The sequence below is a fragment of the Netta rufina genome (assembly GCF_964035555.1).
Source record: "Netta rufina genome assembly, chromosome: 7".
Lineage (NCBI taxonomy): Eukaryota > Metazoa > Chordata > Aves > Anseriformes > Anatidae > Netta > Netta rufina.
The window spans coordinates 23,445,705-23,469,436 of record NC_140130.1 but is presented as its reverse complement, the minus strand read 5'-3'; the positions used below and the strand labels follow the sequence as shown (position 1 = coordinate 23,469,436).

Sequence of the window (23,732 nt, the reverse complement as noted above, 5' to 3'; positions counted from 1 at the left end):
TTATTTTTAAACAAAACCAAACAAAATATTCTGAGACTTTTGGAGGTATAGCATTACCTACATTTTCTCTCTGCTTAAAGAAAAAAGCTATCTCGAGTAGTGTTTGCTGCAGACAGCAGGGCACTTCCAGCTCTGTTCAGGTTCCAGGTGAACGTTCCCTTATCCCCTACAAACAGCTACCAGCTGACCTAGTGTTCACCTTGCTGCATGTGCCCTTCCTTTTGTTACGAAGGCGATATTTTCTAGTCCCCCCTCCAGATTTCCTGTCCCTTTAATGGCAATAAACTGCCCGCTGTAAACCCTACCTCACTCCTGTCCACCTTCCAAATCTATTTTCTATTTATGCTAATATGACAATTACTGACAACATATTGTCCTGTGTACTAAATTCCATCCTAAACTCAATGAAGATCGCTCTAATAGTCTGCCTTTCTCTAGTGAAGCTGCTATTACGTGTGACAATAAAGCTCTCAGAATTAGGCTTCTCATTGTGGCCCTCTTTATCCATCCCGTGTGCACTCCACGGTGTTCTGCAGCCTGCGGCTCAGCAGGGCAAAGCCCAATATTTTCCTTCCCTTCCTTTCTGTGCTGTTCTCAGCTTCACCACCTCTGGACTGCCAGCCTCATCTCGTGCACCATGCTGGACGTTTGGCTGGATCCATGGTGTCTGGGCATGGCCCATAAGCTTTGCAGGGATGGACTGACTTTTAGGAGTGACCCTTGCTGCACAGCAAATGCTGAGTGCCTTGTCAAAGGTTAATTTTCCTTCCCATAGACTTGGTTAGGCTTTCCAAACTGCAGCGTTCCCTCTTTGGCCCATGATCAATCACAGTCTCCTCTATGATTTCACATTAATTCCAGGTAAAAATAACAGCATCAAAACCAGATGCACACAAAAAACCACACACACACACCAATACCAAAAACCTTTTTACACTTTATTTTAGTGTAGGATCGAACGCACTCATCTGTGTGAGAGCCTCCCTGGAACAGGGCAGGGACAAGCATTGAGTCTTGGCCTGCGTTGTTTTACCCCTGTGATCCCCAGTTTGCTGCAGGGAACTATCCTGTCCTGGCGAGAAAACTGAGCAGACTGTGTCTCTCTCTCGTTACTCTAAATCATTTAACAAAGGCGGTACATTGGAGTTAAGCCAAGTCCCTCGGAACGAGGTATGTTTCTCCTTAACCTTCGGTGGGGTCTCATTTGTTGCTCCACTTGACAAGGCGTTGCCTGCATTTGGTTCTGCTTGGCTGGGGGCTCCCCAGAGGACCGGGCTGCTTGCTTCTTCACTCAAAACCTTGTTTTCATGGTGTGGTAAATACGCTTTGCTGCTGACTGGCAGAGGGCTACAAAGCTGAATTTGTGCCTTTTTTTCTCACTGGTCCTCGTACTTGGGATTGGGTGCTACCTTCCTGAAGCTGAGGCTCCCACGTTTCCACCAGGCAGATTTCTTCCTCGCCTCTCGCTGCTTCCCAAAGCAGCTCTCAGCAGCAGGAGCTCTGATCCAGCTTCTCCTCGAGCTCATGAGGTGCTGCCCTAGTGAGGACACACGATTCCCTGAAACCGGGGAAGCTGCATCGCATCCAAGTGCTCTTTTTTGCCCCGCACCATCACCTGCTCTAAAGGCTTGGCTCCTGCTGCAGGACCCCACTGCTATCCTCAGGTGTGCATGCACTTGGCCGTGTGCTGCCTGTGCAGGTCTCGAGAGAAGTGTTTCGCTGGGAAATCCGTTGATGTAAGAGGATAGATCGAGACTGCCCGTGCAAATCTCACATGCAAAGCTGGCCCGTTTCATTCAGAGGTGTGCTGCGCTGATGCAGAAGGTGCTACTTTCAGTATGGGGTTGCTGCAAGCCACGCAGCAGCCAGACTCCTGCAGATCAGCAACTTGTAGCCCAAACCCTTCGTCCATTTCTGTGTATTCATGCTGCAGGACCAGAGGGGCAGGCAGGTCAGGAAGGTGTGTGTGTTAAATCCTGTTCCCACTGAATCCCGTAATCACCTCGGAGTTTCATGGGGCCGTTTTTTATTTCTCCTTCCTCCCAGCACCTCTGGGGCTGTAAGAATACCAGGTGTGGTGCAGGGCCTGGTGAGAAGACAGGTTTCTGCTCTAATGCCTTTCTGCGTCTTTTCTGTTCCTATGGCAAAACGGATGTTGGAGAGACTTGCTGTAGCATCTGCCTTGGAAGTTTTACCTCGGAGATGCCAGGCCCTGCTCGGTGTTAAGTGAAATTGTCTGCAGCTCATTAACATCAAAGCATTTTCTCCACTGGTCTGGGCAGCTCAGTAGTAACCAGCAGATGAACCAGAGAACAGCTACGCTCTCCGCTAAGCTTTGCCTGCAAACAATTAACATCAAAGGGGAGCCACCATGAAACAGGGGGAAAACAACGCTCCTACTGCAGCGCGTCCCGCGTCTGGTGAGCGGGGGGAGGCTGGAGCCCCGGCCCAGCTTGGGATTTTGTGCTGAGCCATCTGCGGGAGCAAGCAGAGGAAGGGCTGCTGGGACGGTGCACTGAAACCACCGTGCATCCACTTTGGCTGGAACAACGCTGTCTGGAGGTGTCTGGCAGCACGGTACGGGCTCTGGCGTATCCGACACCATCCAGCTAACTTTGGGATCAGGTGGGATCTGCCTGGTATGTTTGTGGCTGTTTTGCCACCTTGCCATCGCTTTGGCTGGCTGTCCCAAGGCCAGTCCCGCTGTTCTTCACGCCCTTCTCCATCCTTCTGAGCGCAAAACTTTTGGCTAGCGATTCCAGATGTCGCTGCCTCTTTTTGAAGTGGACTTTTACCCTCTGTTTGCTTTTCCCCACAGGAGTCCTGTGGAATGAAGCCGTTTTTTAGGTTACAGGACCATTCCCTTCCTCTAGCTCTGTAGTTCATGCTTTCCTCATCCTCTTCCTCTTTGGCAGTGGGTTAGAAAACCAAACCGTCGGTATTTTTCACACTAGCAGCCTGTGATTAGCGCTGGGGAACAGCAGGGTTTTGAAAACAAATTCAACCTCTGACTCGCTTACCGAATGTTTGACCACAGCTCTAACCTGCCCCAGTAGCAGCTCAAATGCTTTTTGGTAAGTGCTGCACCAGCGCAGAACAGAAACCTGGGGCTATCTCTAAGAGTTTGCTGTCTAACCATTGCAATCCTTTCTTCCTAGACCCCCCAAAAAAAAATAAAAATAAGAGAGAGACAGAGAACAAAACTGCGGCTCTCTATTAATAAAAGCTGGGGGTCAAGATTAGAGATACTATAACCACAGAGAGATGTGATCAGCCAGCACACGCTTCCTTCCTGCTAGCTCCGCCGTGGGAGTGCTCACCTCCAGCCACAGGCAGGGCAGCAAGCGAGCTGCAAGGCACAGCTGAAACACTTAAAGCCACCGAGGCTCATGAGTCAAGGTCGGAGGCTGTGACTTCCAGGCGAGGTGCCCTCTCCAGAGGGCAGGCACGCTTTGTGAAATGTGTGTGTGATTTTGTTGGTGCTTGCTCAAGAAAAGTATGCTCAAAGCCCATCAGATGCAAGAGCCCAACCATCACAGAAGGAGGAACTATGGAAATTTGGCTTGTCCACGCTAGGCAAGGGACATGGAGGCTGTGTGTGGAGGGCAGGGGAGAAAAGCCGGTCAGTAAAGAGCTCCTGCGCTGTGCGGGTGGGCTGGGGAACTGTCTGCTGGAGAGGGAAATGTGAGGCAGCCTTGGGAAAGGAGATGGTGGGAGTAAGAACCCAGACTCGCTCGCAAGAAACCCATCTCCCAAGTGGAGATGGATAAATCTAAGACCAGCATCGTATGACCCAGCTGCCTGTCACAGCAGGGATGCGATCTGAGGGCAAAGAAATGAGATAGGAACAGCTTGATGGCCAACAACCATGCTGCCAGCGAGCTCTCCGCCACCACGTTTGTTTTGCAGGCATCAGAGCAAGAGAGAGCTGGTGAGGGAGACTTTGCAGGAAGGCTCTTGTGAAGAACGCAGCGGGCAGGCACTGAGCCTGGTGTATCTGGGCTGATAAGATGCGAGGCCAGCAGCTGTTGGCCTCTTTCACAGCTTCTCCAGGGCTACGGCTCCTTTCTGCTCGTTGGGAGGTCTCACCCTGAAACTCCTGTTGGATTTCTGCCAGGAACCACTGGCCAAGCACACTGGGATTGTGTCAGATAACTGCAGCCCTGTGCTGGCATTTTACAACACCCTCCTGCAGTCACGGCCCACACCACAACAGCCCCTGCCTGAAGCTCAGAGCCCCTGAATCGTGGCACAAACACTTCTCCGTCTCCACAGGAAACATCTCATCGGGGACATCACCCCGCTACCACATTTCCACACAGCCAGCTCTGACCCCTCTGCCTTTCCGAGTCCCTAATTGCGTGCAGCTTGGCAAGGTCACGGGAGGGAGGGTAATGATGCCGGCGGTTGGGGTGGGGGAATGCAGGTCGTGACTCCCGGGTTTCATCTCTGGCCCTGCTGCTTACCCAACTGTATTTCTACTTGACAGCAGAGGAAGGAGAGCGTCTGCTGGGAAGTTGTGGTTACAAATCCCTCCCGCCTGCTTTACCCGTGTAACACAGGGGAGGTGTTTCCTCCCGCATGAAAGGAGGGCAGGGTCTGGGCTGGGATATTTCGCCTTTCCGAGCTCATGCCCTAAGCGTGCAGGGAGCTGGTGCTGCTGTTTTCCTGCCATCAGGAGCCTGGCCGTGCAGCACCACATGGCACCAAGCAGCTCTCTCCCTTCCCCTGGGCTCTACACTGCAGACACGTGCCAGCAGAAATCGTGTTACTCTACATCAACCTCTTACAGGGCCTGTGGCCAGGCTGGGGGAGGTTTCTGGCTCGGGGTGTGAGGTGGAAGGGTGGATGGACACCGCTAAAATACAGGCGGTGGTTCTGGTGGACAGGCCTCTGCCTGTCGCGGGCAAGTGACATCTGCTGCTAGCCATGGCCACCAGCGGGCCTGGTGTCTGTAACTGCACCTCAGAGCAGATGAGGAGATTTCGGCTCTTGGCAGAAAAGTGTGTGGCTGCTGGGGGTGGGATGTCCCCTCAGGGTGAGATGTCCCCTCAGGGGTGTTATGTCCCCTCAGGGAACAGTGACCCCTCAGAGGAGAGATGTCCCCTCAGGGGTGGGATGTCCCCTCAGGGAGCAGTAACTTCTCAGGGGTGGGATGTCCTCTCAAGGGTGAGATGTCTCACCCCTCAGGGGTGTTATATCGCCCCAAAGAACAGAGACCCCTCAGGGCACAGAGACCCCTCAGGGGTGGGATGTCCTCTTAGGGGCAAGATGTCCCCTCAGGGACCAGTGAACCCTCAGGGGTGAAATGCCCCCACAGGGCACAGAGACCCCTCAGGGTGAGATGTTTCCACAGGGGGTGAGGTTTCTCCTCAGGGAGCAGACCTCTTGTGGGTGAGCTGTCCCCTCAAGGACCAGTGTCCCCTTAGGGCTGAGATGTCCCCTGAGGTTTGTGAGATGTCCCCTCAGAGAACACAGACCTCCAAGGGTGAGCTGTCCCCTCAGGGTGGGATGTCCCATGGTGTGAGATGCTCCCTGAGGAAACACAGACCCCTCAGAAGTGGGATGTCCCCTAAGTGTGAGATGTCCCCTGAGAGAACAGTGACCCCTGAGGTGTTTGAGATGTCCCCTCAGGGGTGGGGTGCCCCCTCAGGATGAGCTGTCCCTTGAGCTGTGAGATGTCCCCTGGGGGCACACAGACATCTCAGGGGTGGGATGTCCCCTAAGTGTGAGATGTCCCCTGAGGGAACAGAGACCCCTCAGGGGTGGGGTGCCCCCTCAGGATGAGCTGTCCCCTGAGGTGTCAGATGTCCCCTGGGGGCACACAGACCCCTCAGGGGTGGGATGTCCCCTAAATGTGAGACATCCCCTGAGGGAACAGTGACCCCTGAGGTGTGTGAGATGTCCCCTGAGGGCACAGAGACCCCCTCAGGTTGCAACGTCCCTTCAGGAGTGGTGTATCCCCCCCCCTCCCGCCATGCGAGCGGGCAGCACTGCGCAGGCGCGCGGCGGCGGCGGCGGGGCGGCGGCGGGGCGGGACGCGGGGCGGGGCGGGGCGGGCGGCGCCTGCGTGGCGCGGCCCGGCGGGGCGGAGCGGGGCGGGGCGGGGCGGGGCGGGGCCGCGGTGGGCGTGGCTCGGCGCGGGCGCGCGGCCCTTCCTTCCCGTCCCTGCCCCCCCCCCCCTCTCCTCTCCTCACACGGCCGTGCCCGCCGCCGCCGCCGCCGCCGCCCCCACCCCCAACCCCCGCCCCCGGCCCCGCCGCCCAGAAGATGGCGAGCCCGTGCGGGCGGCAGCAGTGCTCCATCGAGAGGCGCGGCGTCCGCCACCAGCTCGATTCGTGGCGACACAAGCTCATTCACTGTGTAGGTGAGGGACGGCGGCGCGACGGGGAGGCCGGGCCCGGGCCCTACGGAGCCGGTGGAGGCGGCGGGAGGGGAGAGAGAGGCTCCACCGGGGAGGCTCCGCGGCCTGCGGGACCGCCCCCCCCCCCCCCCTCCTCCCCTCCTCACCTCATCCCCTCCCGCCGCCGCCGCCGTGAGGCCCGGCCCGGGCCGTGCCCCGCCCTTTGTCGGCGGGGAGGGAGCGGGGCCGGGGGTCCTGCCCTTTTGTGCGGCCCCTGTCAGCGCCCGGCCCGGCCCGGCCCGGCCCGCGGCCCCTTCAAAACTTGCTCAGGGCCGGGCCTCGCCCGCCTGTCACCGCCCGGCCCCCCCCCAACCTCCCCCCACCCCCCCCAGGGCCCACCGTGAGGCGGCACCGAGAGGGTGGGGGGGGGGGTGAGGGGGTGGGGGGGGCACCGGGAAAGTTGTGGGTCGGAGGCTGGAAGGATGCGTGCTTCCCTTTTCCTTTATTTTTTTTTAATTTATTTTATTATTTTTCTCCCTTTATTTACCATTTCCCCCCCCCCCCTCTCCCCTCTCTCTCCTGTGCGCCTCTGTTGTTAGCAGGGCTCCCCGCCACCCGGGCGTTCGCCTTTATTTATTTTTCTAGAGGGGGAAAAAAAAAAACAAAACCGAGGAGCCTGCCGACGGCCCCCCTGCGCTGCGCCAACTTTCTCCGTTCCAAACAAGAGCTCTCTCGCCCTTTTATTTTCTATTTTTTTTCCTTTTTTCTTCCTCCCCAGCGAGAAGCCGAGGCCTTGCCCGCGGGTGGCAGGGCACCGGCGGTAGGCCGGGCATCCCGTAGGTGCAAGGTGGGTCTGACAACAGCCACGGCCCCACGGCCCCAGCCATCTCCCACGCCGTGCCTCTCCTCCCCTGGCCTCCCTCGACCCCAGCCCCGAGCCTGGTTTTATTTTTAAATATGTAAATACGGCCCTAAGCTGCCGGGGGCTGCTCGGCGTAGGTAATCGGGAATAACGCTCGCAGATTCACTTCAGTGCCTTGTGCGCGGAGTTAAACCTCTTATTGGCGGTTAGCTCAGCATCCCGGGTCGTTGTCGGGGATTGAGGACGCCGTTTTGGGTGGCAGCAGGAGTTGTGAGCGCTGCTGGGTCGGCTCCTGGCCACAGCTAAGCGCGTTAGGGGGTGTGATGCAGATGTGTGCGAGGGATGCTGGTTAGCTCCAGGTGAATGCCAGCAATTAGCTGGTTTTGAGCAGAAAGCAATTCAAGGGCAATGCATTGCCGAGAAACGGCCCCTTCATGTGAAGGCGCTGGCTTTTCTTTCCAACTGGTTGTCGATGTTTCTAGACCCAGTTTATGCGGTTTAATTCTGATTCTAGCTGCTAGCGTTGCTCTGTTAGCAGCGTCGTGTCGGCTTCCGTCTCTACGTGAGCTGGATTTATTTTAATTCTGTCTCCTTTTCATGTCTCCTCTTACCTTGCCTGCTGGGGATCACCTGTTCTAGTCCTTTCTGCCCTCCCTGCTTGCAGCGTGTCATCTCATCTTCCCTTCCGTCCCTGCTGCTTTGTGCTCGGGTCCTGGGATCCTCCAGCGCTGCTGTCCTGCTGCTCAGAGCCTAGCCACGAGGAGTGAAGGGGGAAAAAAATGACAGTTTCAGAGCTGCTGTTGGAGATCTCAGGCTGGAGTGAAACGCAAGAATTATTTGCTCATTAGGCTGCTATTTGGGAAAATCGTGGGTAGCTAGAGAGGTTTGTGTAACCTTCAGACTTGAGGAAAATGCTACGTTATTAAAGTTCTTAGCAACCCGAAGCGCTAGAACTTAAAACAAATACCCTCCCTCCATCGTTCATACACACCCCGATCCACTCCCTAAAGCCATTTAAATAACCAGCTCCCGGGGGGTTGCTCTCTCCTCTATCCCTTCCTCAAAATTATTTGATATAATTTCTGTCTCTGAAGGATTTCACTCTGTGGAAGTCCCTCTGTGCCTGTGTGTTTAACAAAAGGTACCCTGAGAGCTGTTAAGCACAGAGTTGACCGGGATTTTTTGGAGGTAAAGTACAAAAACATTTTTAATAAAATGAAGTCCAAAGTTTAACAGTGCTATGAGACTTTTTATCTTGATGGCACTGTGTCGTAAATAGTTTCAACCTCAAATTGATCAGCTTTATGAGGTCTTGGGACCTGCCCTATTCCTAGTATGAATCTTGCATAAATTGTTAGGTCGTATAAGTGTGTTAATTGTTACCCATTTTTGTTTCTGAATTTTTTTTCCCAGAATTATTGAAGGCTTATTGCACTAGTCCGGGATATCAGCAGGAATTATACTGTTATCTTAACTCCTTGCTCCAAATACCACTTTGTCTTAAGTGGCTTGATGGTGTTCCTGGAGGCTTGGAAGTCGAGCTGTTAAATGAGGGAACATTGTTTTTTGTGTTGTCTGTTTTTAGAGGTCTTAAGAATTTGTTCCTCTAAAAAAATACTGAAAGGTAAATATGGGGAAGTAGAGTATGGGACAATTCCTGTTATGTCAGAAATACCTATTTGTATTTAGTTCTGACAGTAAACCTGAGGTGTGTGGGATTCTCTGTGTTAGCAGCATTCCCTGGAAAGTCCTGCTAATTGCACACAGTGCAGTAGTCAGAAAACATAAAGCCTGTGGTTTGAACTAGTGCATTTGGCAATAAAAATGGCTTAAGTAATTCACTTTTCCCTCTTGTTTCTGCAATAGGCTGGGCTGTGGCTTCATGACAGTTTGTCAAACTACGCTCGTGTTCCCAAGGGGAGCAAAACCACAGCAGGACTGCAGGACAGCCCTTGCCCACAGTGAGCCAATGCAGGGGAGCTGTGCCAGCAGAAATTGTCATCCTTTTGGGGGAAGTAGAAGCATTCTCTGCTAGTCTAGCTCTCTGCACTGGCTCGCTGTGGGATCCAGCAAACACCAGTGCTAGCACACAGGAGAGGGCGAGAATGCATGGCTGATGGAAGGGTGAGTGAGAACGCAGCAGGAGATGCAGATCATCCTCAGCTGTCACGCAGTTGCATCTTTGGTTGTGCCAGCATGGTTTTTGTGTTGTGGGAGGTAGCTCAGAAAGCTGATCTGGCTTAAACCTGTCCTCGCCATGCATTTCAAGCCCAGTTTTCCCTTTTCTTAAGGCGAGGGATGGGACGGCTGGTGAGGAACAAGTCCACAAACAGTTCTGCTGATGCAGTGATGCAACGGAGGGAGCAACGTGCTGTGCCCAGAGGTGGAGGGAAGTGTGGTGAAGGGGCTCTCAGCTCTTCTCACAGCACAGCGTAGTGGGTTGTTGAACCACAGCGTAGGCAGTGCAGGAGGAGCAAGCAGTGTCTCGATGCACCCATAGTACTTTGATTCTAGAGGCACGATTTGCTAGATGATAACTGTTTGATGCTGATACAGGTGCTCCCTGTGCCAATCTCGAGGGCTAGCATCTTTCTTAGTGGCCAAAAGCAGGTGCCTAGCGATGAATGTGGGTGGCTGTGGGTTTTTCGTAATACAATTTGTATGTATTTATTTCAACATTTGTCTATTCATCTCTCCCAGGCTTCAGTGACTCGCTGAGTTGGAAATGGTTAGCGAGATCAGATAAGAAATGGAGTTTAAAGGGAAGAGAGCCCACAGATCCCTGAAACTGCTTTTACGCAGGCAGTACTAGCATTGTGGTGCCGTGTGCTTACTAGACTGATAGTTTCAGGTGATCGCATGCGTTTCTACTAGCTGGTGATGCCTGGCCCGTTGTTAAATATTAGCAGCACTCTAAGAGACTCCCTGACTGAACCAGAACTTCCCCTGGGGGGAGGGAGAAAGGCAATGTATTAGTTTCCTTCAGCAGCGATCGTGATTTTGGGACAAAATGATCAAAAAGGGAAACCTGTAAAATCCACAACAGCTTTCCAACCCTGGGCTCTGTCAGTGTTTCATTCAGAGATTACTTCAGCTTATTTTGGCAGCCCAGAAGTAAAATCAGCTAAACAATTCCCATTTAGATGTTTACTTGTTCCAAGCAATCGCTGCTGGTGAAATCCCGTGACCCAGGTTCTTGATCCTTATGCTGATTTGTTGAATGGTGGTGGTCTTCCACGACTTCAGGTACTTAGGGCTAAAGTGTGGATTCCGTGGAAGAAATACGAGACAACAGGAAGTATTAGAAGTTAATATTAATCAAGAGAAGGTGTATAACAGGGAATAATTCTGAAATCTTTATTGCGTTTTCTTATCTTGATGATCACTTGGGTTAGTTCCAGCCTGTATTACAGCTGATATGAGTAAGCTGCTGCTTCCAAAATATGGAACAGTTAGCCACGTTATCTCATTGTTTTAGAAGCAGGCTTGAATCTCCGAGTCTTTAACATAGTTCTAGTTCAAAGGGCAGATCGTATTTCTTTGATCCAAAATAAGAAAGGTCATTCTAGCCCTGATGGTGATGGAAAACAGTAATAAAAAAACAAGTTAGCAGAAACTGGGCTGAAGTAAAAGTTTAAATATAGAGCTATTCTAAGCTGGTTTCTGTCCCCATGCCCCCAGTAAACGTGCAGGTGGTACTATTGGCCTTATCTCCTCCTGCATACAACGTAGATGCAGCTTGTGAGTTAAAGATCATCTCTCTTCAAGGTCCCTTCCAACCTGAGCGATTGAGGCGCTTTGTATTAATATAAATCTGTCGTACAGCAACTTGCTGGTAGCTAAAGGCTTGTTCAAGAAGATCTGGTCTAGACACATTTTTGTCTGTTGGCAGCACGAATGCAGGGAGGGAGAATTACCCTTTTATGACAGTTATGCCAGGAAAAAAAATTGAGGCAGCTGTCACTTAAAAATCTTTAGTTGTAAGGAATGAAATTTACAGCTTGATATTTAGCTTTACTTTAAATGTGCACGGAAGGGTGGTAGGCATCTGAAGAACAGTAGTAGAAGTTGAACTGCGGGGGACGCATCTAGATGTGTTTCAGATAGCTCCGGTATTCTCCACAAATCCCTTGAAATCACTCGTTTCTCTGCTTGCAAATGGAGAGAACCCTGCTAGGGATGGGACCAACCGAACAAAAGCGTGCTCAACAACCTCGATCATCGCTGTGCGTTCTTCGGATGGGTGCGAGATGAAATTTTGGATTAGGCCAAATCACCAGGGTTGTTTGGCATTTCAAAGCAAATCTGTTTTAACTTGTACAAAGTAATAGCTGTCGCTGCAGGGTGGGAGGTTTCCTTCTTGGGACGCTACGTTTCCTGCAGGCTGAACGTTTTTTTGACTTAATTTTTAACTAAGAGCTGACGACGTTAGAGTTCGTCCACTTTTCATAGCACTCAAAATGAATTACAATAATCCAGGCTGTGCGTGCAGCAAATAGTCCAAATCCATGTAAAGGCTCTGTAGAATTTGTATATGAATACGTAGATGGATTCTACAGATCTCCAATTTTGAGGTGATGGCACCATTTAAAGAGTACCTGTAGGACTTCTTAATTTCTCCAAGCCGGTTTTGGCAGTTTGTGCCATATATTGCTGTTAATGTAAATACTGTTAGGCACAGAAATACAACAAGTGCACTTTAATTAAGGATGGATGGTACAAAATCCCTGCTCTTGTGCTCAGTTGTCTAAATCCTTATTGCACAGTACTTAAATGTCTTAATGCTCTGCCATCTTAGGCTGTCTACTTTCAGGCAAGTCCTGTCATGTGGTTTTTGTCTGAGAACTTGTGTTCTTTAGTGGCTAGTGTAAAATACCAAAGAGAAAACTTACTAAAGGTCAGTTTAGGCAAAGGTCTAGAAAGGCAAACATTTAACAGGGTTAAGGAGGGGTAGCCATCTCATTCTGGTTTGGTGTGGCTAGGACACGGCTGCAGTGTTTTATATGGGACTTTCCAATTCTCCACCTCACCCTACTGTGCATTCATGTTCCCAGGTAGAATACGAAGCCTTGGTTCTACAAGGTTACTTGATGGCTCCTCCTAATTCTCTGATGAATACAAGGGCTTCAGGATTTTCTGAGGATGAGGTTGGATGGGAAGGTCAGGGCCAATCTAGGTTCTGCCCCTTGCTGGAAGGGCTGGCAGTGCTTGTTTTCCTAAAATGGACAGAAAACTCTGCAAAAGCAGCCAGTCGTCTGGTGGCACGTGGTATCTTGAATCCTCATCCAGGCATGAGGTGAGCAGAGGAGCTCATCTGAAGCATCGGATGGAATCGCATCCACAGGCTGAAGGGAAGCGGAGCAGAGAACAGGATGGCCTCTTCCAGCACCAGTGAGGTTTTTGATTTTCATCTTCTGTCTTGTAACTGCAGTACAGGCAGTGGTTATGGCTGACAGCAGTGCTGTCTGTGCTGGCTTAAATAGTCCCGTCTGTGCCCACAACTTGTGTGGCTGCCTGGTGAATCGGTGCCTTGCCTAGACCTGGCTGGAAAGCAATCGGTTGTTTTTTTTCCCCCCACAACATGTACAGGGGATGGAGAGGTGGAGAATGAAGAGCTGAGGCTGTTTGACTGGTGTTGTCACGTATGTATGCATTTCTGCTGCCTTTCAGTGAGTAGCTGCTAACTTCTACGTGCATTGTGTGTGCCTACAGGAGCAGAAAACCTGCTTCATGCATGTTTCTTCAAAGTCCTGTGGGTTACAGGATACATCCATGTGGCCTCAGCTTCTTTTGGGGGAAAAAAGAGAGCTTCAGCTTCTTTCCTTTTCTCTTGAAGAAGGATGTGCTGTTCTCGTGGTTTTTGTTGTTGTTGTTTGTTTGCCTTCAAAGCACTTACCTTTTAGCTCAGATTTAGTCCATCTTCCGTGCTGTGCAGTAGTGGCATGTTCCCTTTCATGGCGAGTTGACAGAAATTCAGCTCTGGAAGCTGAGTGGGGGATTTAAGTTACACATCAGGGATGAAGTGGAGGTTATGGTGTTTCAACATTTCTGCAGGACATCACTTCCTCTGTAGTAAAATTGCTATTAGACCATGTCTCCATTTAATTTTTCCACTCTCACAGAGAAGAGAAAAGATGGTACTCCTGTTGCATTTTCTCGAAGCAGCAGCAAAGTGGCTGCACAGGGAAGACTTGCAGGGAGACAAAGGATGCTCCTTATGCCCTGAGGACCATGATATTTTATGGGAGGGAGAAGAGGGGGAGAAAAGAGGACTGGACAAGAGCCTAGTATTCATTAACAAAGGAAGCTTTCAGAAGCTGAATCCAGCAGCGTGGAAAGACATCAGAGGCCACCAGGCAATCTTAACTCTTGAGTTGAGTTTACTAATGAAAAATTTCCTGGTTCTCTTTGAACATTTTTTTTTTGTAACATCTTAGTGTGGGCATCTTGATATCTAGCTGGAGGATTGCAAAGGTCAGTGTGTCACAAGTGGCCTTCCTCCCACCTCAGCTGCTGTTGGGGCAGGATGGCGGTGCTCGTGTTTCGGAAGTGGAGTAACTGACAGGGTAGGAAGAGGAACAGGTAGTCCGGCTACACAGTTCTTCACTTCTTGATTTCTCTTTGGCTATATTAACAAAGGGATGTGAAAGTTTCACCCCTCAGCCTGCAATTCCTTGCAATGCTCCCCCCAGGCCAGCACAGCGCACTGATGCTCCTCACCCTGTTCTCCTCAGCACGCCGTGGTGCTGGGGCCGATCACGTGCAGCAGCCTCTTGTTGGCTGTTGTACAGGGAACTGCTTAAAACTTTGTCATGGGACAACCTCAGGTTAGTCAGAGCAGTGTGCTGGTACGCTTCAGCCAGGGGGGCTCGTGGCCAGAAGAGCCCTTTCCTAGCCTGTGCCTTGTGTCCTGCAGATTTGGGCTTCTCAAATATATTGGGATACACAGAACAGGTTGTGATTAGACCTTCCTAGCTTTGTTTAAATGCTCACAGCAGAGTGACTTTGCCTCAGATTTTGCCCTTCTCTTAGTGCGCTCATTTATTTGGTAGTTATCTTGTCACTTTCCTGAACGAGCTGGAGGTAGGTGAGACAGCAGACATTGCCTCAAGTTGGGTTGTCTTCTGGGTTAGGATCCATAATGATGGCAAAAGCGATGAAAGCGGCTTTCTAGGCGATGCTTCATCCTGGTCTCTTGGTGCATTTCTGAAAATGTGCCATCGTCTCCTTTGTGTGAAGAAGTTTTTGCGGAGGTGGACACCTAATAACTTCCATTTTATTCTGCAAAATCAAGAGAACAGAAGTGCATGGAAATAATTTCCCTTTTTGACCTAAGGAAATCTTAAAATCAATCTTCTTAAAGCAGTGAATCCACGTACAGCCTGTAGAAAAGGAGGGATGTAGCTACCTTATCCCTTGTTTCTTGTTTAGTATTTTAAATTCATTAGGAGAACTTGAGTATGAGATTGAGGCAGCAAGGACAACTTCTTTTAGAAAAAGCATCCACGGTTTTCTCTGGATGATAGTTTCTCAATCTAATTGACCTCACCGTGCAGCAAGTGAAGTGCCCCTTGCTGGCTCTAGGAGCCCTTTGGAGAAGTTGTGCTCGTGTCGAGCTGCAAGGGAAACGTTTCACTGACCTCGGTGGCTGTCATTCATCTACGTTCATCTGTAGCTTACTGTCTTTCAGAATATTACAAGACTGACTGAAGAACTCCCAAGTGCAGAGGGAAGAACTAAGCGTGAAATGTTGGCTGTGTGCGGGTTTAGACGAGTATCTGTGCTTCAGGATGCGTTGTGTAGGACCTGTTCTGAGCCTTTGTGAAAACGAAGTGTCAAAGTCTTTTGGGGGTGGGGAGGTAATTTTTTTCCTGAAAATGTTTCCCGTGAATATGTAGGTTATTGTGACTTGGGGGACAAAATTACAGCAAGTGCAATAGGAAGTTATTTTTTTCTGACTAAATGCTTACTTATTGTCTGCACACTTTTTTCCTTACACTTTCCCGCCTTCGTTATGCACTCACACAATGTAATAAAACTGTAATCTTCTGGAACTGCACGGTGAGATGCTCTGAGAACCCAGTTCTTGTATCTTACAGTATTTCTGAGAACTTTTCACATGAACTGTGCACTCGGTTTTGCCTCTGCAGTTTTCCGTGAGCGATGCGCAGTGAGTTGGGAGCGGATGACTTCAGTGTGCGGTTGAGACAGGCCAGGCTGAGGTCCATTTTGGGTATGCACACTTGAATTTGACAGGAATGCTGTGTTTATCTCTTGAACAAGCCTGAACTGTTGAGAGAGGAACTTTGTTTTACCAGGGCTCTCTTAGATCAGTGATTTTTTTATTTTTTTTTTTATTTTTTGTTTTTTTTCCAACCTGGAGTTGGCAAGAAACAACGGTGGAAAAACAAGCCTATTGCCAGGAGTTTAAATTGCGTGGGGTCTTTACGCTTTTCAGGAGCCCACAGTTAGAAAATTACTGCTCTAAATGATTTGTAAACAAAGGCTGTTTTCTTTTCCAAAGTGGCTGTAGGTGTTAAGGGGAGTACAAGATGATATTTAGACAGCTATTAGATAAGGATTGGATTTTTCTTTTCCCTTCTCTTTTCATACCTACCTACTTAAGAGTATATTTTTATTTAAAAAAAAAAAAAAAAAAAAAAAGATACTGCAGAAGAGACTAGCCCTGGGAGGCTTCAGCTTGAAAGCTAATTTCTGGAAAAAGGTTCAAATGAAATCAAGTAAGTCTGTTTTAAGTGCCTCACTCCCTGCATTCAGGTCTTTTTTTTTCTTCTTCAAGAACCTTGCCGTGAAGGCCAAACACCTGCTACCGAGTTTGTGTTGGATCTGAAGATTTCCTTACCGCTCCCCTCTGGTTGTGAAGGGAACCTTGAGTACGTGGTTATCAGCATGAACTGATGTCAGTGCCGAGCGCTGGCACATACCCTGAAACAACAGATTGATGCCCTCAAGACCAGAAAGGCAATCCATTTTATTTATTTTAATGACTAAAAGATGATCCAGGTATGGGAAGGACAGTAGGCAGTGATAGTCGCTTGGTGCATCGCTCTTCTGGGCGTCAGAGCCCAGGTAGCACTCGTCCCAGCCACTCTTGTAGCTCGCTCTGTTTTACCAGAACCGAAGCAGAGGTCACAGACTGAGTGCAATTGCAGTACAAAATTGAATATAGAGTTCAGAGGTTACTCTGCTCCGCAAGTTACTCAGTTTCAAATTAGATTAAAAATTGACTTCATAAGTTAAAGATGTTGCAGACCTGTAGTCCACTTTGCTACGGAGGCTGCGCTCCTTGGCTGTAGCAAACAGATTGGTTCTTGTTCCTAAATCAGCTGCTGGCCTGTGACTCATCTTGAATTCAGATCTTCCTGCTGTTTGTACTTTGAACTGAATTCTCTGCTCCAAATAAGAAGAACGCAGAGGGCTTCACGTTTTCTCAACCCCTGGTAGCCCAGGGACTACCGGGATGGGAGATGCCTTATGCAGCTTATACGTGATGGGAGATGGTGGAGGGGAAGGCATGTGGGGAGAAGTCAATCACAGCTTTGTTGGTCTATACTTACTGGCATGTTGCTGAACTTTAGCAGCTAAATGCACTTGTGATGACACCTCACAAACTTCAGAAAGTAAGCAGTTATATTTGGAAACTTTTCATTTGGGTTCTTCAGGACTGAAACGGCTAAACCTACTTTGAAATACAATGTGAAGATGCTCCCTCCCAAGAAATGAGCCTCTCCCGATTATTGTGCTCTTGGGCATTTCAGCATCCTAACCCTAAAACCTGCTTGAGATCCTTTTCTGTCTGTCCTTCACCTCGTAACTGAACCATGGAGGGCTTTGTCTGGCTGGGAGGGATGAGGAATGGTTTTCCATGCTCTGTCTGGGGGAAGAAAGGAGGGATGTCTCCTGATCTCATCTTTGAAGCAGACAGGTCTTGGCTCTGAGCTTGCCATGGTGCTGCCTCGAAGGCTTTTCGTGGCTCTGTCCACAAGCAGCGCACAGAGCTAATTTCGGAGCTGGTTTGTACAGGCAGGCTCACAGTCGTGTGTTGGAATTTATAGCATAGTTTGGAGAGTCTTGTCAGGGCTTTCTTTTAAAAATAACAGCTCTCACTCCGAACAGCGTGGTTTGCCACCCGTGGTTCTGGCTCTGCTTGCCATCTGGGTCCCAAAGGCAGGTTAGTGAAGCCCAGGCGTTAGCGAGGAGCCTGGGCTAGGCTGGGCTGGGTGCCTGGGACCCCACGGTGCCTGGGGCAGTCCCTGTGAGCGATGCCTGGTGATCTTCAGGAGCAGCCCGTGGCTTGGTGCAGCCGATCTTCCGCTTCCAGTGGCCTCACCGAAGTCGTAAGCTTGCTGTCGTTTTTGGAGAGAACATGCCGAATGCTTGTCTGCAGACTTGGAATCTCCTTGGTGATGCATTCTGCTGCTCAGGTGGCTCCTCCCCGTTGGCTCAGCCTGAGGGGAGGTGGACAGCCAGCTGAATGTGAGATAACGGGACATCAGAGCCTTGAAACAACCCCGAGTCTTTCCTCTAGGAACCGGTGGAGGAAGGTGAATAGCTCTCTAAAACCAGGTCTCTTTCCGAAGTCCAGGTTTAGCATAAAGCTAAAGCTTTGCAAAGAATGCTTTTTAGAAAAGGAGAAGATACAGTTTCATAGCTGTATAATTACTCGCCTCCCTTGAATCCCCCGAGGGAATGTAAAGGTGTCTCTAAAACAAGGAGACCAAAGGATTTTGTTGTTCTGCTTCTGGACTAAGTGGGCTGTCAGCACCATACTGAGTGGCATAGCTAGTTAGCTGAGAGGTGTTTCTGTGAAACCCAGAGACGAGAAAAAAGGCAAGGCCAACCAGAGCAACAAAATAGATTTTGCTGAAAAATAAAGCTTTAAATAGATGTTTCTAGCAGTGTGGGTTGTTTTTTTTTTTTTTTTTTCCATTCTTTTTCCTTGTGGGATGGGGCTGAACATAACCAAACTTCAAGGTTGCCTGAGGGGCGGTCATGGATATTTCATTGTGAAGTACTGAACTCCGATAGCCTTCCAGATAAATCTTAAAGCATTTTTGAGAGAGAGACAAAATAGTTCACACTCTAGATGCAAAACAGTTTCAGGTAAGCAACTGCTGTCTTCCCATGTGGGATAAGGGAGTAAGTCCTTTTGGAGCTGCTGCTTATTAAATTTTTAGCATAAAATTTGGGGGACAGAGTTTAGGGAAGGACTGGTGAGGGAAGGTAGACAGGTTCTGTGGTGTATTTGTGGTGGTGTTGCTGTTTGGTTGGTTTGCTTTAGCATACAAAGCACTAGAAATAACCTGGGCAAAAGCTGTTGTAAAAGTGTACGGTCCTAACCCTTAAGTCATGAACTGAAGAGATTTGCCGAGACGACATGCATCAGAGAACCCTTTTTTTCAGGAAACCTGCATCAGCAAATAAGCCTCAACATCACTTGATAGAACCCACTGTTGGCTTTTGTGCCGTGAGTTGTTATTTTTCCAGAATGAAGTTAAACATCAGGTTATCCAATTTTTAACTGTATTGCATCACAGCAATTTAAGCAATTCGGTAGTGAGACATTTTTGAAAAGACATGAAATTATTCTGTGTAAAATCATTGTTGTAGTGGAAAAAAGAATCAGAATTTACCGATTCAAGCTGGTATATCCTAAACTTAATGTCTGATGTGTGTAGAAGGTGCTACAAGAAGAATTGGTACAACTTTTTTTTCCTCTCCTTTTAATGACGGGAGAGGGACCTGAGTCATCCTGCACTACACTGCAATAATGCATTTCGGCGTGATTTTAAAGAAACTGCGAGTCCACCTACAGCCTTTGCTGAGCTGTGAAAATGTGCATTGCGTTCATCGTAGCTCCAGGTTTGGGTAGTAGCTTGGATCCTAATCTCTGACAAATCCCAGTTTTTCGTTATTTAAGGAGTATGGGAGCTCACAGATGTTTAACGCTGCCCAGTACAGAAAATCCTTCAGGAAAGGCCTTTGTTCTACCACAGGGAAATAGGATGTAGTCAGGAGAAGTGGATTTTCATGAAAAACCCCAGCTCCCGGTTACGGAGCAGTTCTTATCCCGGAGTAAACTGGAGGTGTTGCAGCGAGGCTCCCCCTCTCCGTGCCGGTGCCCTCGCGCTGTGCGGGGTGTGTTGGCTGGTCCCCGACCCATCTCCTCGTGTTGCCGTGCAAATGCAAAGCGAGCGAGCATCTGGGGGGTGGAGGGGATGAGTGGGATCAACCCTGTCAGTGGAGAGGTGGATTTGTCACGGATTAAAGTGCCAGGTAATCAGTAATCGTAGCTTCAAAACACTGAGGACGTGCTGCGGGGTGGGGTTCCTCCTAACAGTAACCTTCAGTTAGCAGTAATCCGTCCTCTAGTAACTTCAGAGAAGCCAGTTGTGGAATTTTGAGTAGTCTTCTCATGGTCAGCAGCTTACACAACGTATCTTGTGCACATTTATTTTGCTGCTGTTGTTTTCTTGTTTTTTGTTCCCTCCTCTAAAGCACTTGAATTAGGCAAGCCTGGTTGTGCTCTTGATGCTGCCTTGCTGGTGAGCGTACCTTGAGCTGCACTATGTCTCCAGTGAGTAGATAAATCTTTTATCCGGTGCGTTAATTTTAATACAATTAACAGAAAATTACAGATAAACTGACATTATAATGGAGACATTAGAATCATCATTAGTTGCTGTCAACAGGAGGTGCCTTCTAGAGATCAAACCAGCTGAATTCTCACTGTGTATGCCCTTATAGGGGCTCAGAGCAGCCTGAAACGAGAAATTCCTACCAAATAATGGTAATCTTGACTCTAACCCAAAAGGAGGGGAATTAACACGCTTTTAATGTTAGCTGAAAGGGAGGGGTTTGCTTACCTGTTTGGGTGATTTGCATATTTAGGTTTTATGGAAATAGCAACAGACACTGCCAGGACATAAACCTTTAGGTTGATGATCTAAGTTAGAGAGATGGATTGGTGCAGAATCAGGCTCTTTAGGGTCAGTGTCCTCCCCAGACTGCAAGGACGGTAGATCTCTAACCATGGAAGCCTCCTGAGGATAGTTCCAATACAGATGGACCCCGCGTTACACCAGGCTGCGGAGCATCATTCTTGTTATAGTTCCGTATCTTCCTTTTTCCCTGAAAAACAGCCCCAGCCTCAGAGGATGCTTGGGCTGATCACAAAGTGTCGGAGTCAGGGAGGCTTGGGCTGGGCTTTGTGTGGTCAGCCAGCCAGGATGCATGGTCATCAGGGCTCCTGCTGCAGGGATTTGGCATTTCCACAGCATTTAGGGCTTTGGTTCCAAACAGGAGTAAACTACTGGGATAGTTTAACCCTGAACAGCTGTTTTTATGTGAGGTGAACCTGCAGAGGTTTGCTTTCCTTTTTTAAAGGGGAGGGATCACTCGTCCTTATGCAGTCTCCTCAACCTGCACAAGCAGAGCTGAGGTGGTACAGAGATGGTAAGGAGGGGTGGGGCAGGGAAGGGAAGGGCTGTGAAGCCTGCTGTTACTGCTGAAAGGATGCTCAAGAGGCTGCGCTTTGAGTCCAGAGGCTTAACTGGAGGTTGTCTCCATGAGCTTTATCTCTTGCTGGCACTGACCCCTTCAAAAGGGACATCAGAGGTGCTTTGCCCATGCCCCCGTGTGCAAAAGAAAAGATTTTTGTCGCGTCCAAAGCCTTGCATCTTCCTGAAATGCTGAGTTCTTCCACGTGGTTCTCAGATCTGTGCTGGCTCTACGACTTCAGCTACTTAAAGGCAGTGCTGTAACGTTTTAAAAAGCTGCGTTTCATCTGGGGTTGGCTCGAGGGATGCCTGGGAACGTGCTGTGGGAAACTCGGCTGAAACACGCAGGACTGACCAGTCTGTCAAAGATGAGAAAAACTGGTAGGGATCGGTTCTTTGTTCTTGCCAGCACACCACAAGCAGAAGGTGTAGGGTGCCACAGGGTGACTTCTTTCAGAAATCCCTTAGCTCAGCAGTTGTCAGGAGGAGGAAGGAGAAAACCTGCACCTCCTGTTTTGCTGTGGCGATGTGCAAACTGAAGTGCAGGCCTCCGTGCTAGAGCTTGTGCTGAGATGCAGCAGCATCATGGGCAGAAATAAGCATCTATTAAAAGGTTTTTGTTCTTTGGTGGTGTTTTTTCCCTTCCTTTCCACTTTGGATCCGTGGACTGCCCTGAGTATAAAGCACACGGCCACTTCTCCGAAGCCTTGTTACTGAGGGTAACAAATCCTGCAAAATTAGCCTGTTCTGTTTATTTGGGAATGAAGTGGAATAAATGTTTCATACTTCGTGCCTGGAAGCGTTTCTGAAGAGCAGAGGCTCGATAATCCTCAAAGACGCACGCTGGTTACTTAAATTGCTGCATTTGAACTTCTGGGGCGTGGGGGAGAGGGAAATCTCTTGCAGGCTTGCTGAAGGCAGAGGCAGTTGTTTCCTCCTCCCGCTTGCCCCTCCAGCTGGATGGTGCAGCCAGCTCCCGACGGATGAGTGGATGTCATTACTCTCAGAAAAGTAACTTTAAGGCAGAAGTGAAGGGTTTTTATTCTCTCTTTGCGAGGAGTTGAACTAGCTGTTTAGGTTTCTTTTCTCAGGGACCACATGAATAAATGGGAACAATACAAGGTTGAGTTGCACCTGTAAAAATGGATTCATTTTGTTAGCTTCCTCCTGTTTCTGCACAAAGCCACGAGCAGCAGAAGTACTGGAAGAACCTGCTGCGTAGGCTTATGCTAACCGTATGTTAACTTTGCTTAAAAAAAAAATTAAACCCTACCTCCTGCAGAACTTGATTTGCCATTGAGAAGAGCTTTCTACTTGCTGGGAGTGAAGGGGAATTTTTCAGTCCCTGGCAATTGTGCAAGGAAATGGCTATTGTTACTGACTCAAAGACTGTAGAAAGAACTTTAATTTCCCTGCTCTGTTTGATGCCTCTGCAACTCCGAACTGTTTTTCAATGCAAATACGCAGCTGACTGTCCGCTGTTGCTGTTCCTGGGTTTCTCTCATTTTACTCTTTCTTCCCCTGTCCCCCATGTTTCCTCTCCATTGCGTGTTTGAAGTTATTTTACATGAGACATGTATGTTTCAAAACTAACTCTGTTTTCTCCTTAGGTCATTGACATATTTGTCTTCACTAATGTTTGCAACGTCTCCAAACGTAGTATCCTCTGTGAATTGACTAACATGCTGTTTACCCTTTCTTCCAGATCCAGTTTCTGATCCTACTTCCACATTTGGGAGTATGCAAGGGACAAACACATCTCTTTGCGTAGCTTGACTGGATATCCCAAGACTAGGATGTTAGTATATTTAAACAATTTTTTGCATTAAAATGTTGCCAGTATCTTAATTGCACATAGATTATTTTTTGAAATGTAATTAGCTTTATTGGCATTATGCATATTCAGAAGCCTGCTGGTAGAGAGGGTTTTTCTACAGCCTGACTAGTGCTTATTGATGACTTCAGAATGGGTGCAGGAGTAGGAAAAATTTCAGGGTTGCTTTCTAAACGAGCCAGGGTTATTTAGTGTTAGAGCATTAGCATTCATTCTTGAAAATCTTGGCTCTTTGTCTAATAAGATTAACTGTAGGTTAATCCAAGAACATATAAAATCTTTAGGCTGTGTTCAGGATATTTATGAAAGACTGCTTCAGACTTCTGAATGAATATAAGCCTAGGAGAGATTTTTAAATACTTGAAATAGCCAAATATCTGTAGAAATATTTGCATTAAATGTAAAATATTGTACGCTGATTTATTTATCTTTTAATCCTTGCATCACAGGTTACATTATTCTGGTACTCGTAAGGAAGCAGTTGTCTAGAAGAGTAAAACCCTATGCTAAGCTATTTTTGCAGAAATCGTAGTGCAGCTTCCTTTAAAATGTGTTTTGTGATTGTATAGTTACTGCAAAATATACTGCATGCTTGCTGGTATGTAAGCAATTGTCTGGGGGTAATTACCAGTTTGATGATAAAGAAGTCAGCATTAAACCAACCTGCTATCTTAAAAATATGTATTTTTGACTTGATCACCTCTTGGAGTGTCTCATGTATTCGAGTATGACTATTTAATTGAATTATTGATTGAAATGCTACTATAAGCAACTCTTTAAGTTGTCGAAGTGCATTGGGTGCTGATGGCAGTGTTTGTTGTGCAGCTGTGGATTCCTCAGGTTCCCCTGCAGCCTTTAGTTTTCCCACATGCTTCCAGTCTTGTCCCCTTTTAAACGAAAGGACCGTACCCCTCTTCGTGTGCCTCGAATTCCCACCATTACAGCTCTTACCAATCTTCCTGGCTAGCATTTTAAAATAACTGCTTACAGTTTCTGTGCTTAGGTTTTCACTTCTGTTGCCCGGCTCCGTGTGTGGGTAATGAACTTAGGCAAGGCTGCAGTTGTTTGGCGGAGCTGCTGCTGGCAGATGTTCTCGGAAGACCTTGTGCTTGGGAAGTGCAGTGTTTTGTAAGGCTTACTCTGGTGTCTTGTTGTCTTTTAGTGGTTAGTTCC

General features: G+C 48.6%; 1 protein-coding gene across 2 annotated transcripts in view; it reads left to right on the top strand.

Annotated features, from left to right (window-relative positions):
• Positions 1–6,270: 6,270 nt before the first annotated feature.
• LCOR (ligand dependent nuclear receptor corepressor) overlaps positions 6,271–23,732 on the top strand; it is a gene marked incomplete at both ends in the record, with an annotated part of 50,000 nt that continues 32,538 nt past the window's right edge. For both annotated transcript variants that reach the window (XM_084290562.1, XM_084290561.1), the window contains one exon: positions 6,271–6,367. In XM_084290562.1, coding sequence (XP_084146688.1) covers positions 6,271–6,367 — 97 coding nt within the window. The remainder of the gene's footprint in view (positions 6,368–23,732) is intronic.